This window comes from Aythya fuligula, chromosome 3 (genome assembly GCF_009819795.1).
Source record: "Aythya fuligula isolate bAytFul2 chromosome 3, bAytFul2.pri, whole genome shotgun sequence".
NCBI lineage: Eukaryota > Metazoa > Chordata > Aves > Anseriformes > Anatidae > Aythya > Aythya fuligula.
In genome coordinates this window covers 82,880,541-82,896,227 of record NC_045561.1, presented here as the reverse complement: position 1 = coordinate 82,896,227, position 15,687 = coordinate 82,880,541, and the positions used below count along the sequence as shown (strand labels likewise).

The 15,687-nt window shown below is 34.6% G+C and overlaps 1 protein-coding gene across 1 annotated transcript in view; it reads left to right on the top strand.

Moving 5' to 3' along the window:
- The window catches only part of AHI1 (Abelson helper integration site 1), a 92,883-nt gene that overhangs the window by 65,704 nt on the left and 11,492 nt on the right, over positions 1-15,687 (top strand). Inside the window, exons 21-24 of the mRNA XM_032185281.1 lie at positions 1,972-2,030; positions 7,219-7,284; positions 9,547-9,709; positions 11,121-11,221. Coding sequence (XP_032041172.1) covers positions 1,972-2,030; positions 7,219-7,284; positions 9,547-9,709; positions 11,121-11,221 — 389 coding nt within the window. The remainder of the gene's footprint in view (positions 1-1,971; positions 2,031-7,218; positions 7,285-9,546; positions 9,710-11,120; positions 11,222-15,687) is intronic.

Sequence of the window (15,687 nt, the reverse complement as noted above, 5' to 3'; positions counted from 1 at the left end):
ATTCCCTGCTTGCTTTGAAAGAAGGCTCTGCTAACAGGAAATGCTAAGTCACAACCAGTGCTAGATGGTAGAATTCAGTACAGTACTCCTTACGTCTTTGAGTTACAAATCTGTCTCTTTTCTGTGCTTGCAGCAGAAGAGGTCTGCACTGCCTTTATTCAGGTTTTATGGTTAGACTGATATTCCCTCAATTAAGTCTTCACTTGACAAGCAGCTGCACATAGAGACCCACAGGAGTACTCACATACATGTACATAAATACAGTCCTGAAGTACTTAGTGGTAATAAATCTTTTTTCCACAGGAGAACAGGAAAATAATTAGTGTTACTGATTTTAATTAAAAATGCTTTTTTTTATTAGGAAGATATTTTTTCAAATAAGCAATTGATTTCATGATATGTGTTTTACAACTTTTACCTTAGAATGGATTTATGTGAACTGGCAAAGACACTATAGTTATCTAAAGGGAAAAATATTTTTTTTTGTCATGCAGATATTTTATTGGTCTTGAGTTTGAATTGCTTTTAATCAAATTGTTGATATGACACCTGTATGCAATAGTATATCCATATGTATTTTGGCAAATAACATACTTGAAGAAATGTAAGCTTCAGATCTACCATCTTGGAGTGTCAGTTGAATTCAGAATGCAGTTTCTATTCTCATCTCTTTTCCTCTTCCACAGAGTGGAAATTAATTAATGAAATAAAAATCAAAGTAAGTCTTTCAAAATGAAGAATTTCAGAATTTATACAAACATTTTTGAAATGATTAAAATCACATTTTTTTAGTTCATATACTAGATTTAAAAATTAATTATTGTACTTATCTAGGATTTCTCAAAAGAAAAAAAAACACATTGACATACGAATGATCTGCAGGAGCATGGCTTAATTACGATTGCTTGATCTTGCATCTTTTATTATATTTAGAAATATCTAAGTATCTTAATGATTAAACATTTATGAGTAAATCTCCTGTGAAAGTCTAAACCACTACGCTTTAGAAAGTATACTGTAGGTGGAATTGTGCAAGCTTCCCTATGGAGTTGTGCCAGTACATGGGAATCTGAATCTCAGAAATCCTCTTTATTCATATACTGGGCTCCTTAAGAGTAGGCTTTTGGAGTGGTAAATGAAAATGAGTTTTCAGAACTCACTCGTGTTCGAAAACAAAGCTTGTTTCAAATCTAGTGTCTCACAGAGAAAATCCAGTGAGCTTAACTCTGTGTTGTCTGGCATCACTATACTTAAGAAAAAATAAACCATTCTCCAGCGAAGCAGTAGCATTTTTCATTGTCGTGTTCAACAATTTTCAGATTTTTGTATCTTTTTAAGATGCTTTCTTAAGTATACAGCTGAGGAGACCAGTAACAAGAAGATAAATCCATAAGTGATGAAAGGATTTTCCTTGGCTTAGTAGTTAACATAATAGTTTGGAAAGAAAAGAATTTACAAGTACTTGTTCAAATGCGCTATGTTGAGAATGAATAAAATAAACAGCAAGATGTGTTGTGATAGGAACTTGGATGATCAAAGGGAACTACTGAATAGGCATAGTTATTCTTTCAGATAAAATAAGGAAGTAATTCCTTTGAGAGTTTTTGTGATCGTTTCTGTTGGAAAACTTTGTATGCATTACTTGGAAATTCAATGAAGAGAAAAGCAATACAGGCTAGATAATAGTGTCAGCTCTGAGCACGAGGTGGCATGTGGACATAGCTTGAGCTATTTCTCCAAATCATTTGAATGGAAATATTGGATTAGTTAACCTTGTGTCAGGTCTGTTAGTTAAATAAACCCTCCAACTGTTCCTGACTGAAGGATGCATAGTTGCGACTGAAAGATGCTGCTGCTTTTCATTAGAATTTTGTCAAACATATCCTGCTAACATAATGATTTTAAAATAAAATGGTTTATTCGGTGGAAAAGGATAACAAGCAAAAAATTCACAGCCTTTTCTTTTCACAGGGTGTTTCAGCCCAGTAGGAAATCCTCTTAGCGGAACACTATTGGGTAGAATACAGACGGTAAGGAATTCTATCTTTGCATTTTTTTAAAATTGATGTTTAACTATAAAATGTCATTATTCACAAGTTCTTATTGTAGAGAGGGTTTTTTTATCCTGTCTTTATTCACAAAAGAAGTATCTTCAAGCAAATTGTCTGCAAGGGCAAATAAGGTTCTGCCACTGCTAGCTGGTAGAGAGATCAGATATCTGCAAATTAAAGCTTTATTTTTTTCAAGTTTTACATTTTGTTGTCTAGAAATAAATAAGCCAGAATCAGTCCAGTATTATTGATTCTTATTAAGAATGTAGGCATTGATAGGGGGAGAAAAATGGGACAGTATCTTGAAATTTAATCCTGTTTTTACTGTTTACTTATATTTCATCTTTTTGTAACAAGTGACATCACAGTTATCCTCTGTTAATTTAATTGCCTATATGTAAGTATTGATTGGAAGCATACAGTAATGTTATTTTTTCCTTTATTATATTTCTTGTTTCCTGATCACTGTAATAAAAATCCAGCAGGATCTGTAAATGCCATTAATTCCAACTACACACTTGATAAACCTGGATTAAGCATGGAGGGACTCATCAGATGATGGAAGAGCGAGTGGACATTGAAAGTGTAGGGAGCTCTAGAAGGCTGGGCCTGTTATACAGCAGATGTTAGTCCTCCCTGCCCCCATGTACAGAATATCAGCATTTAACATTCTGTGTTAATTGTATAGTAATTGAAACTTCTCAGAGAAATGTTAGAAAATGACATAAATTAACATGGAGTATTTATAACTGTTTTACAGTTTTAGGTTTGGGATTTTTTTTTGGACTTGCATCATTTATCTGCTAACAGAATCTCTTAACAGTAGGCTTGTAAGGTGCATAGGATTCACCAAAAATTTTGAAAGTTCAGTTTTCCATTGCTATGGAAAAGCAATGGAAATTTATTTTTTGTCTAATTGGTTCTCGTTTACACATTTTTCACTTATAAACCATCACTGTCTAATTTTTAGGAAAAATGATAAATTATTCAACAAGTATGTCAGTGTTCTCTGTCACAGAAAGCTTTATAAGCATTTATACGATCAGCTGTTTTGGTAAATACTAAATATTTTTTCCTGAGGGTTAGATTAAGGTTTTGAATATTTTAGTTGCATTTTCTGGTATATAAATATGCAGAAATATGTATATGCTGCTAGAGCAGGTAAATTGATTTGTTCATATCAAGAAAGGAAAATAGTAACAAATGACAAAACAGTTGAAAAGGTTTTGAATAATTTTAGGAGCTGGAGTATTCCACATACATCTGAATTGATCTTTTTTTTCCCTTTTTTTCTTTCTTTTTTTTTTTTTTTTAATCCCTGTGGGCTTTACTGCAGCAGCTGTGTTTGCATTTCTGTTTTCTGTTTGTACATTGTAGGTTTCAATAAAGTGCAGCCTGGCACAGGTTATTGTTTTTTTGTTTTTTGTTTTATTTCCTCTAGGCAGATTATAGATTCCCATGCTCATTAAATATTGAAAGGCTGTAATCAAATAAGGATTGTAGTCATCTGAAGCCTAAGGAAGTACCTTTACACTAGTTTCATGATAGCAGACAGATTAATTAAGACGAAAGAAGAGTACATTATTCCTAGCAGCTAATGCTTTTAGAATCATTTTAATTTAGCTGTTAATACTGTCCTTGTACTTCTGTTTCCTGTAGACTAAATTTGCGCAGTTAAGTGTCCTGAGCTCAGCATGTGTTGACAATTAATTAGACCAGAGAGCAAGAACAAAAATATGACAGTGCTAACAATATTACATTACTTTATGTTAACTCTCAGCTTATTTTGTGTTTCATTTAAAACTTCAGCTCCTGGAGTAAAGAGATTACATACTCAGGGAAGGAGAGGATTAAGTAAATTTCTAACACTTGGCTTAATAAGGAAAAATGAAAACAACAGAGAAACTGTAGAAGCTCAGATTCCATAAATTTTAAAAATACTTTCAGTATTATCACATTTTAAGCAAGTCACGTTGTTTTTTCTCCAGTGTTGTGTGTTCATTTCTAATTTTCTGTCCTTAAAAACAAGCAAAAGCAAAGCCACCACCACCAAAAAAAAACCAAAACAACAACAACAACAAACCTTAGTCTCAGAACCTCAGCTGTTAAGCACCGAGGCACAGATCTGTTGGGCAGACAAGGGAAGCTGTAACATGCATTCCCTGTGTCCTGGCTGGAGTGACTGCAGAAGTCATGCTCCCAGTTTCTCTTCCCTTCCACTCTGGCAGAAAGAGGTAAAGGGAACTGGAGAGAAGCTGTGGCACTGTGCAGCATCAAGGAGAGAGACGTTTGTCCTTTGTGTCACTGAGTCTCTCCCTCTGCCAGCAAAAGGGCAGATATTTGTGGTACTTGGAGTATATTTGTTTAGTGCTGGAAATGAACTGTTGTCATTCTTCAGAAAAGGCGGTAAAACATATCATTTCTTACTCAGTGCTGCTTCTGTTAAGGTCATGAATGTTCTCTGATGCCCAAATCTTGTTGGCCACCTGAATCTGCCTGAATATAAAAGCAAAACCTCTGTTACCACAATCACTGAAACTGCCCAGTTAAGAAGAAGCCATAAATATTTTAATTAGTGCTATTACTAGGAATCAGTGACACTTGATACAGCAACTTACTTACCAGGTCACTCTTACCTGCAGCGCTCTCTCATATTAGTTATTAAAACATTTTTTGTTCATTTTTGTTAGTAAAACCGAAGCTTTAAGTGGGCCTGTTGTGGATAACCGATAAAATGCTCCATGGTGTGGAACTCTGAATCAACTGCTGGATCCATTTGTCTTCATCTGAGGATGTTCCTTATGCTAAAAGCTCCTCACAGTTTTGTCTGAGCCAAATCAATGTGACATGGTGGGCTTTTTCAACAAGCATTTTATTTCATTTTCTCACAGATGGTTTGCCTCACAGTAAGACCAGCTCCTTGGAGCATAACTATAGACCCCATGTCTGTTTGGATGTAAGAAAAGGATTAACTGGCTTCCATCTTGCATTAAAAAAAGACATTAACATTACACTAAGAACAATGTATTTATACACTTCAGTACACCTGTTGCTTTTTTTTGTAATCCTGAAAATATGGCTTAATCTTTTGATATGACATAAAAAAATCTAGTGTTTTTGGGCTGAAAAGCCACTTGTTTTTGCTGGGTTGGTACCAGAGCAACTGGTAGTTAGGATGTTTGATAAATTACATGGCGTGGCAGAGCCGGCTCCGGTACTATACAGGGTTAGCACGCTTGTGGTAAGCAGCCGCAGGCAATTCCCCAATTCGTGTTTCAGCTGCCACAGGGACTGGAAGGGGGATGTACGGGCAGCCTATGCTGTGTTTCGTGTACCTCTTTAAGAAGAAATTCTCTGGATTGTTGTTGCCTTAAAAGTTTAATGCAGTATCTGAGAACATTTGGCATAGTCTCAGGATGACTCATGGATTTTAGCTTGTTATTTCCAAACAACTTGCTCCTTTCAAGATCTTCTTACATCGAGTGTTTGAGAGCACATAAATACTTTATTAAAAAAAAAAAAAAAGTCAGATTGAGACACAATAAATGGGGCAATGTGAGTACCTGAGCTAGATACCTAAATAATACTACTAATAATTCTGATGAATCATTTTTGAGCAACAGGAGGCACTCCCATCCCACAGGCTAAGCACATTGCCTGCACAGTTCTCTTAACCTTGAGAGTGAAAAATGAGAATTGGCTGAAACGTGGAAGGCACTGCTAGCTACCAGTAGACCATTGATCAAGCCTCTTATTCTGAACTGCACTTCCACTATTCTTTGTTCAAAATTTGCTTATCAAATCAGGCGGGTTTGTTTTTTTGTTGTTGTTTTGTTTTGTTGGGTCTTTTTTGTTTTGTTTTGTTTTTGTCCTCTGTGTATACCCACAATTATTCAGAACCCTAGGTGGTAGGCTTAGATGTTCCGGTAAATTATAAGAACCGAGTGCAACTGTTCACTTTTGTACTGCATTCATCAGTATGCATTGTGTGTGTATGTAACTACTGTGATGCTGCCTAAACAATCTGGAGACAAGATGAAACCTTGGTTTGCAGGAGTGTAAAGGATTTCTTTACTGTGTGGGATAAGCATAGCTAAGTTAAGAAAACAATGTGCAAGGGCAAGAATCTCTGTCCTACAGAGTGCCATTTATTCTGCTGGAGATTGCAATAATGATGTTTCTTGAATCATCCTAACATAAATAGATAATAAAGGGAGCAATATGTTTTAAGTACTTTTTTTAAAAAAGAGAAAACTTAATGCAAAAGACAGTTTAATGGTCTCTAAAATATGAAAAAGAACCATGTTAGAAATTCTCAAATATCAATGTTTATAACATGGCACAATCTGTTATAGCTGGAAATGTTGTTTACTCCACAATATTCACATTTGATTCTTCTAAAATATTTTAATTGCTATGTAATATTTCTATTCCACAATGTAGTTGGTATCCTTTGATGCATGCAAAATCTAGGGGAAACTGGTTTCTACATTGTGAAAATAAGCCATTGGAAAAAGTTAATTTAAGCAACCAGCAAAGAAGTTCAATCTCTTCCATTGTTCTGATTTCTCTTCTGCTAATTTTCACTGTATTTCTGTTTTCTATCTTGCAAATGAAAGGCTCTGTTTTTTGACAGAAATCAAATTTTGTAGCTACTTGCACATCCTAATTATTACATTTTATATATGGTATTCCTTTGACTTCATTGGAAGTCTGAAGAGTAAGTGTCAAAGATGGAGCAATTAGAACTGAATGTGAAAGTATTGGTTATTAAGACCAATCTGAAATTCTCTATTACGTGAAAGTGACATCTTTTGCATACCAGTTCAGAGGTAAAGTTAACTGCAACAATTTCTTAAACATCTACAGTATTATTTTCAGTGCAGACAAGCTTAGACTGTGTAATCATCAATCCTGTCCTCCCACATGTTGTCTTTAGCAGGGTGTACACACTTGAAAAACTTAGTGAATATATTCTAAACATCTATAGAGTCAATATTACTCATGGTTGCTCAACATCACTTCTGCTTTTTCTTTTGTAAAGAAGTATTTTTATTGTATTTTTTTTTTTGCTGCAGCAGCAGATGTAACAAATATGGAAAATACTTAAAATTGTAGTTTATTAAAATACTTCATGTTAAAGTTATCAAATCATTTCTTCTTCTAGAATGACGACTGCCTAGCTGCACTGGGGGAAAGAGGAGGAAGCAGTTGCCCGCTCAGGCAAGAGACAGTAAGTATTATGTAATTTTTTGCATTATCTCCATTACCTGTTGCACAGCATCTGTGCTTTTGAAAACTTCTTTTCTAGTATGATCCCAATGATTTTTTTTTTCCACCCTAGGTTATCCTTATCATCATGTTCATAACCACCATTACCCATGTTACTGTTGTTCTTATATCACTCCTGAAAAGTCATTTCATAAAATGTTGATGGATATAGATTTAAACTTTTTCTTTTTGATTTGGACCCAGACAGCATTGAACACATATCTGAATATCACATCAGAAGAAACTCCATTGCTTTGGGCATAATTGTGAGGCTTTTACATTCTTCTTTGGTCCTGAGATGCATTTCTCCCTCATGCTCATTTTCTGATCATTTGTCTCCAGAGAATATAACAGCAATTTCCACATTTCTTTTAAATTGTCAGGCTTGTTAAACCAGTTGTGGTACAGGACACATTGGTATTTTAATTTTTTATTTCTGGGAGACAGATTGCGGTGCTTGCTTGGTTGGTTTGAACTGTTTGTTGGCAGTGTTTCCATGTTACTGAATTTTTGTAATTTTTTCCAAACAACAAAACATTTACACGAAAACTGCCTTGCAAAAAGGCACAGCAAAAAGTATTTATTACTCTGCTTTTCATTGGGTTTCATTCTGCTAAGTAATTAGTGCTAAATTCCTTTTACCTTACGTGACCTTTCATAGTATTATCGCTAAGGAATCCTTCGCCATTGAGCTGAAGTGGCCACTGTTATAGCACCCCTTACTGGACATGATCATTTAAGCTTCCAGTTCTGCACTGCTTCCATATGGTGCTGTGTAGCATGTTTTAATTTGGCTCTGTTCTATTCTGTAGTTCATATTTCTATACTGTCAACATCACCTGTAGTTGTATTAGCTTCGTTAATGGAGGGAGGAGAATTATGACAAAGGATGGTCATTGTTTAGCTCCTTTATGTAAGCTCATGATTACTGTACACACATTTAGATGTATTTCCTGTCCACTGACAGCTAAGCTGGTATTAATGCTTTGATGCTGACCAGCTCACAAATTCAACTTTCAATGGTAGAAACATTTTCATCTTTTCCCATTCATAAGTGATTCATCAGTGATATGCAAGTATTTTCATACAATGTCATACAAATGACGTTGGTTAAGTTTTTACACCTAGAACTTGTAGGTGACCATACTGAAAATAGAAATACAAATATGAAAAGCACTGTACAGATCAGCAGTTTTGGGATTTAAACACATTCATAGGTAATAAAAGAAAGTTTACTCCAAATCCCTATTTTCATAACGACTTTTCTGTCTAATCCCCTACGCTTTCTATCACTCCCTAATAATCCCTGTTTCTGACCTGTTTATTTGTGATTTCATAGGGGGATCTGAGGTAAGAATTATATGTAGGGAAATAGTGTTCTGTGTGTAAAATAAGTCATAATTTTTGTTTCCAATTATAATGAGGGAAGTGAGCAATTCCCTTATTCTTTCAGTTCACTTCTTCTCATTTTTCTCTGACTTCAAATTTGTCAGAACAGATTTTTGTTCATAGAACAGGGGAAATAAATAAGAAATTATATTCGATATCTGCACATTCAGAGTAGAAAACAGGCTTCAGGTAATGTATTATATGTAGTGTGCATGGTATTGACCACTGTTACCACTTTTATCCTAAAATGTATTGTGTTTTTCAGTGGCAAATGGCTTTCCTATATGGAATGGAACATATACCTATTTTTTGCAGATATTTTTAAGATCATATATGCAAATCCTTATTTCTAAACAAGCAAAAAAAATGGGAACTAATCAAAGCAAAACTTTGCAATGACATTTTTCCACTACAATTTTCCTTCTGGTAAAACTGTAGCACTGGTGAAGTATTTGTTTGAACACATATGCTTCATGCGCACAAAGTGGGATCTGAAGGTGGTGTAACAATTCTGAGAAAGTGAATGTATGAAGTGTTTTTTTTTCCTTTTGCTTCACAAGTAAATTGCTTATAAAACTAACAGCTGCTGTTTTGAAGCTAATCTTAGTGAATTGAATGTTCTTAACCATTTCTACAATCCCACAGTCCTTTATCTTGCCTCTCCTGCTGCTTTCCCACCACCCCTGATCCCATTAGCAAAACTTGAGACAGCCTCAGCTTTTACCAAAGTGCAGCTTTGGTTTCAGCTGCTTTTCTGCAAGAGGAAGTGAATGTTGCGCTTTTTTCTCTGTGGCATGGTTGTGATAAAGCTGTGGTGCTCTTATCTCTCTTTTAGGTAGTGGCTCTTTATGACTACACAGCGCATCGATCAGATGAGCTAACCATCCATCGCAGTGACATTATCCAAGTGTTGTACAAAGATAATGATAACTGGTGGTTTGGCAGCTTAGCAAATGGACAGCAAGGCTATTTTCCAGCTAATTATGTGGCTGGTGAAAGTAAGTTTACTGCTGTCTTCCTGGTATACCAATGTGGGTTTAACTGATGGTCCAAGATTTTACTATGCTGTACTGCTTATTATTCTGAAGATATGAATTTATGTAGTACACAGATGGCATAATGATGACTTACTGTAATGTAGAAATTGTATCAAGTTAGCTAACCACTTAGCAAGATGAAAACCTGACTTTAAAAGGTATTGACACTTAAACGTTCCAGCTTATGTAGTACTGGCTTGATTATCAGTTAACTGGATTGATTCCTCAGTCTTTCTTACATATAGCCGTCTGGTTCATGCCCTGCCTTGACAATGTTTTAGGTCACATCTTAGCATTTTGCTGGCATCTGAGGCTTTTATAGGCGATATTACTTAGCTCTAACTGGTTACCATTAAAAAAAAAAATCCCCCCTCAACTCTAATGCAGATTGCTCTGTTCCCAAGTAGGTGGATTTCAGTATGAAGCTATAAAAGAGCGGTGATGGTTAAATCTCATGTCTGAGCATTGAATTTGCTACCAGGCCCTCATCATTAAAATGGTTTTGACTCAACTAATACAGAAAAAACTAAATGTAACTGAAAATATAGGAAGCATCTGACTGAGTCAACTGATGTAAAGATGCTCAGTATTCTGCCAGTTGTTAGTATTCAATTTATGTATATATTGTGTGGTCGCATGCTACAGGAAATACATTTGCTTTCCTAAACTATCTAGCTATCAGTTATACTGGTGTTTAGAAATCTTTTAACCAAACATTTCTCAAGATGTTTTCCCCCAGTTTTCTAGTTCCTCCCACTGTCTTCCAAGTGAACTCTAATGTTTCTGCCCATTCCTTAGAAAAGCTTGGACATACTACTGTGTTAACTAGATGATGCGACTTAAAATTAGTTGAACTGCTGTCCTTCCCCTTTGTCCTCCCCTCACGCATCCTCTGCGTTTTCTCCTTGTTCTCTTCCTTGCAAAATAAGCCAGAGAGCAGTCTCTATGGAGAGTCTTCAATAATGTCCTGTTGCTCTTGAGAAAGTTTTAACAAATATATTTTGAGGTAGTTGGCCAACTTGGGAGCAGAGGGAAGTGTATAATTTGTTTCAGTTGTTGACCATATTAATAATGGATCAAAAGAAATACGAATTTCATTGCTGTTGCTATAGCTGTTGTTCCTAGTCATGTAAATGTTTGATTATTTTTATTTTATTACCTACCAATTTAAATCTAAGCATAAAGTCAATGGGCAACTTTTGATCAATCAAGTTTAGTTTCAAACATTTTTGATTAGTATCACAAATGTGATACATGAGTATCACATCCTATTTTTGGTTAGATCATAATGTCATAGTCGTTCACATAAAATAGATGCTTCTATAATTCTTCCATGGCTCTCACAATGGTGAATTATGAATCCTGTTTTCAGAAGAATATGAAGAACAACCTTCAGGATTAGTATCGGATTCTGTTCCTCTTCTGTCTGAAGGACCCACAGAAGCACAGGAAGCTTCTCCAACACTACAAGAGGTAATAACTGAGAAGAAAGTTCTGTAAGTAGTGGTAGAGTACATCCATTGTATGCCAGGTGGACTATATTAATTTTCCTTTCTTTTTGGAAAAAAAAAATAAAAATCTGATGCATAGACTTCATTCCAGTACAGCAGATTATTTTTTTCAGCAGATGGCTAATGTTCATATCTTGTGTCAATTAATTATTCTACCTATTCCTGAACCATTATAATGAGTGCCTAATCTGCCATTGAATCCAAGGTTGATAGAAGTGTCTAACAGTTACTTGAGAGAAGTAAGTTTTTAAGGAACAACATGGATTTGTCAAAAGCTGACATATTGTCTGGCACTTGATTGTCATTCTTGGAATATGTACTGCCCACAGAATCTTCAAATTTTCTGCTATCAGATTTCCATATCTATCAGGTTGCTAAAAGAACAAAAGCTATGATGTTTTCTGAAGCATTTTCCAGTCCGTGTAGTACTTCCCTAATTAAGATACCCAGTATGATCATAAAGCCTCATTACCAGACCGTGCAATATCCTGCATGCAAACCTACTTATTTGTCAATGGATCTTTCTATTTAAAAGCTGATGATGATCCTCTGATATGAATGACTGCTCTCATCCTGTAGGTTGCTCAGGAGGAGACTTTATAGTTTAGAGGAATAAAGGAAAGAAATACCAAGAAACCTTACACAGAACAGTATATTGGTTTTTCTGACTCCATCCCTTTTTCTTAATTCTAGGCATAATTATTTCCTGCTGTAATATGTAAGATACTACTGCTTTTAGGGGTTGTCTCCTTGGTTAGTTATTTTTATCCCTAAGTACATTTTAAGTAAGTAAATAAGAGTTTTTACCAACTGTTAAAGCTCTTGTCTTGATCAGATATAAAGTCTCTCCATTCCCATAGCATACAGCTTTTGGGTTACAGCATTGTTGTTGTTTATTCATCACATATTGTATTCCATGCAGAAACATTCCTATGTTTGTGATTTTAGTTAGAAGTTGGAATGCACAAAACAGCAAAGGAATAGCAGTCAGTTTTTAGTAACGTTACAGAAAAGGTACGTGACGGAAAAAATATTGAGGTGGTATTTTTTTCTAGATCTTTTGAGATACTGCCCTGTTCAAAGCAGGCCAAACAATTTTCACTTCTCTAGACAGAGAATCAGAAACTTACTAACTTTCTGTGTAGCTCATGTTCCCCTTCTGTGAAATAATGATGATTGTCTTACACTGTAAAACAGCAAAGTAGTAATAGAAATGAGTTTAGTAACTGTTAGAATTTAAGAATTGTTTTATTCCAGAATGCTTGTAGCCCTCTTAAGTATGCTTTCAACATCTACTCATTTAGTGAAATATTACTAATATAACTAAGTTAAACGGGATTTTTGTTCAGATTCTTTTTAAGTGATTTGACTTTTCGATGTATTTCTCTAAAATTGAATTTAATACTTTGTCTGATTTACAGGACTCAAAGTACGCAGAGTGGCTTGGTTACTTTTTTTCTTTTATCAGATGGTGTATCTTTGCTATGTAATATATTGTAATGTTGAAAGGTAAAACACTCAAATCCACTTCTATTAACCTACATTGTGTAACTTTTGTTTTTATATATGTGAATAGGGAGGTAACATTTATTAAATTATTTAGTACGGATTACTCACTTGGCAGTACTGTTGAAGCCAGCTGCTGTAAATTGAATGCTATGAGTGTTATGTTTCTAACTATACTTTAAAAATGAAATTAATCACCACATAGATTAGTAATAATTAATCTGAAGTATCTGTTACCGCTACGTGGCTGAGAAACTAAAAGCCAAATATAATTGTCCCAGAAAGAAAAGGGTACATTACTTTCAGATACATGCTTTCTTCTAAAGTCAGAGTGGACCAAATTCAGAAAAAATAACTTCATTACTAGAAAGCAGGAGGATTTCTTTTATCTGTTATCTATGTTGCTGGAGGCAAGAAAGGTATCACAAATGGAATATGTTGCTACACTCATCCTGTTTCACACATACACAGATTATAAACAGGAGAAGAGCTGAGGTAGTTACTGTCATTAAGACTTGATCATTTTTGTCCTACCTTTTAATTTTTGTTTTAGTTTAGTAGAAATCTAGTTTAACTAGATCAAAACAATTTTTGTGAACTAACTTACATTTGTCAGTTACAACCAATACTTATTATTCAACTTTATAAGAAGTAATTTTTGATTAGTCCTAGGTTTTGTCAAAGTGTCTGTAGTTGACATTTTATTCTAACAATTGTTTTTATATTACTAGTAGCTCTTCCAGTAACAGTTTTAGTAATATTTCATCAACATTTTCTTTATTATGATTCTGCTGGCACTTCAAATTAAATTTGCCATGTCTTTAATCGTTAGTTTGAATTTTGTAGCAAAGCACATACAATCCATGCAGATATTCAAATGGCATAATGCATAAAAATGCATAAAGTATACAATAATAGTCTGAAAGAAGGCAGATATGTTGCTTTTCATCTTGTGTAGCATTGATCAACACCACAAAATCACCAGGGGTCAAGAAAAGTCATAAAATGTTTTCAAGCGCTGGAAAAAAATGGTATAAGAGATTGGTATAATGGTTACAAGTTAAATACTATCAAAGAATGAGCAATGAAGAAGAAAGTACACCATAATACATGGTGTAGAGAGGTAAATTGGATGCAATCTTTTTTCGCCCTCTCCTGTTGTTAAACAAGAACAGGGAACACTAAGCTGAAATGGAACACATCTAGTATTTAGAGATGGAAATTCTTGTTTATGCCATGCTTAGTTAATCTGGTAAATTAGCTACTACAAGACATTGTTAAAATTTAGACATACAGGGATTAATTTTTGTAATAAAAAGTTTAAGGATGATGTAGTGGCTGAGATTCCAAAAACATCTAAGAAGGAAACACAAATCTGGCTGCTGTTTTGTTTTTGTTTGTTGTTTTTTTTTTTTTTTTTTAGGTTACACATACTCACATATACACTGTATAATTCACCAAAAAGATACCAAGTTGAAGTTACAGCAAATGAATTAAATCTCTCTGGAAAGTATGAGATCCCTTCAAGTGCAATGGTTTTACAAAAACTGCTGAGTACTGCATAAAAAAAAAAATGTCACTGAGCTGTTTGTCATAGTGAAGGAAAGTTCTATAGTGCTTTGACTTTAGGCAATACCAGATACTTCTGAGACAAAACTGCTCAGAGGACCACTGGGGGTCTGATCAGTTATGGCAGTTCCTGTGTTGCAGCAGTGACACAGCAACTTTTCTTCCTATTCCTTTCAGGTTTTTTCATTAGTAGAGCTGAAAGAAAATGCCAATTTCTTTTACATAAGAAATATGAAAAATCATTTTTCTGTAATACCCTATTATTTTTATCTTGACAGAAAAGGAAGCACATTTTTTTTTTAAATCCAGAAAATGAATTAAAAAAATAAGTTGTTGCTTAAGTTGTTAAAACAGACTATAAAATATAACCAATACTTTTTGTTGTTATGCTCCTTTTTTACCTTTTTTTCTCCCACAAGTGTACTTCCCCAAATAGTTATATCCAGGTTTGATACATCTCTTGTTCTTTGTGTATTTTTAGGGAATATTTAAATATTTAATTAAGACTGCAAAAATGTGATTACTGTGGAAATCATCATAGCAACTACTCATGAGATTTTGCTACCATACTAGTCTGAAAAGGGCACCTGAAATGCAGGTGAATAATATGGTAGTTTGTATCACTGACAATACCGTATAATCTTATTAAAAACAGTTTTCCAACTGCAGGTATTATAAGTACCTAACTATCTAGCTAAGCATCAGAAATTACGATGAGTGAATTAAGTGGAATCATTAACATTTGAAGAGTGTGTAATACTTAGGGTCCAATATTAATCTTTGCAAATACAGGCCATTTTGTTGTAGTTCAAAGAGCTTTCAAAATGATTTCTACCATCAGCTTTGCATTCATAACATAATAATTTTATGCAAACCTCGTTTTCCTGCCTTATGAGTTACTTAACTCCCGAGCCACAAAATTAGGTCATAATCATGTTTAATTACAACATACATTTAAACTGCCAATAGAAATTTCATGGAGTGAAGCTCTCACTATGCTGTTGAAGAATTCCAAGTAATGGGGGCAGACCTATCAACTGGCTGGTCCAGTAAATCTGCTGTTTTCAGGTGCCTTAAGCTGAATACAGAAAAGACAGGAATTCAGATAGTTTTGTGCTAGAAATCAGAATTTCGGGTTTTGTAAAATTTTCACAAGTCTGAGACATTTCAAATTCAATGTAGTACGTCTTTTTTTTTTTTTTTTCCAGAAATGTACTGCTGTCTAAAAGCTTTGTGATTAGGCTTTATAATTTGGGGTGGCCTACCACTTTTTATTTCAAATGCCTCTAAAAAGATTCTGAATGTTAAGTATTTCAGTTGGGTTATGTGGGAATAGTGAGAAGGAGTGATGGA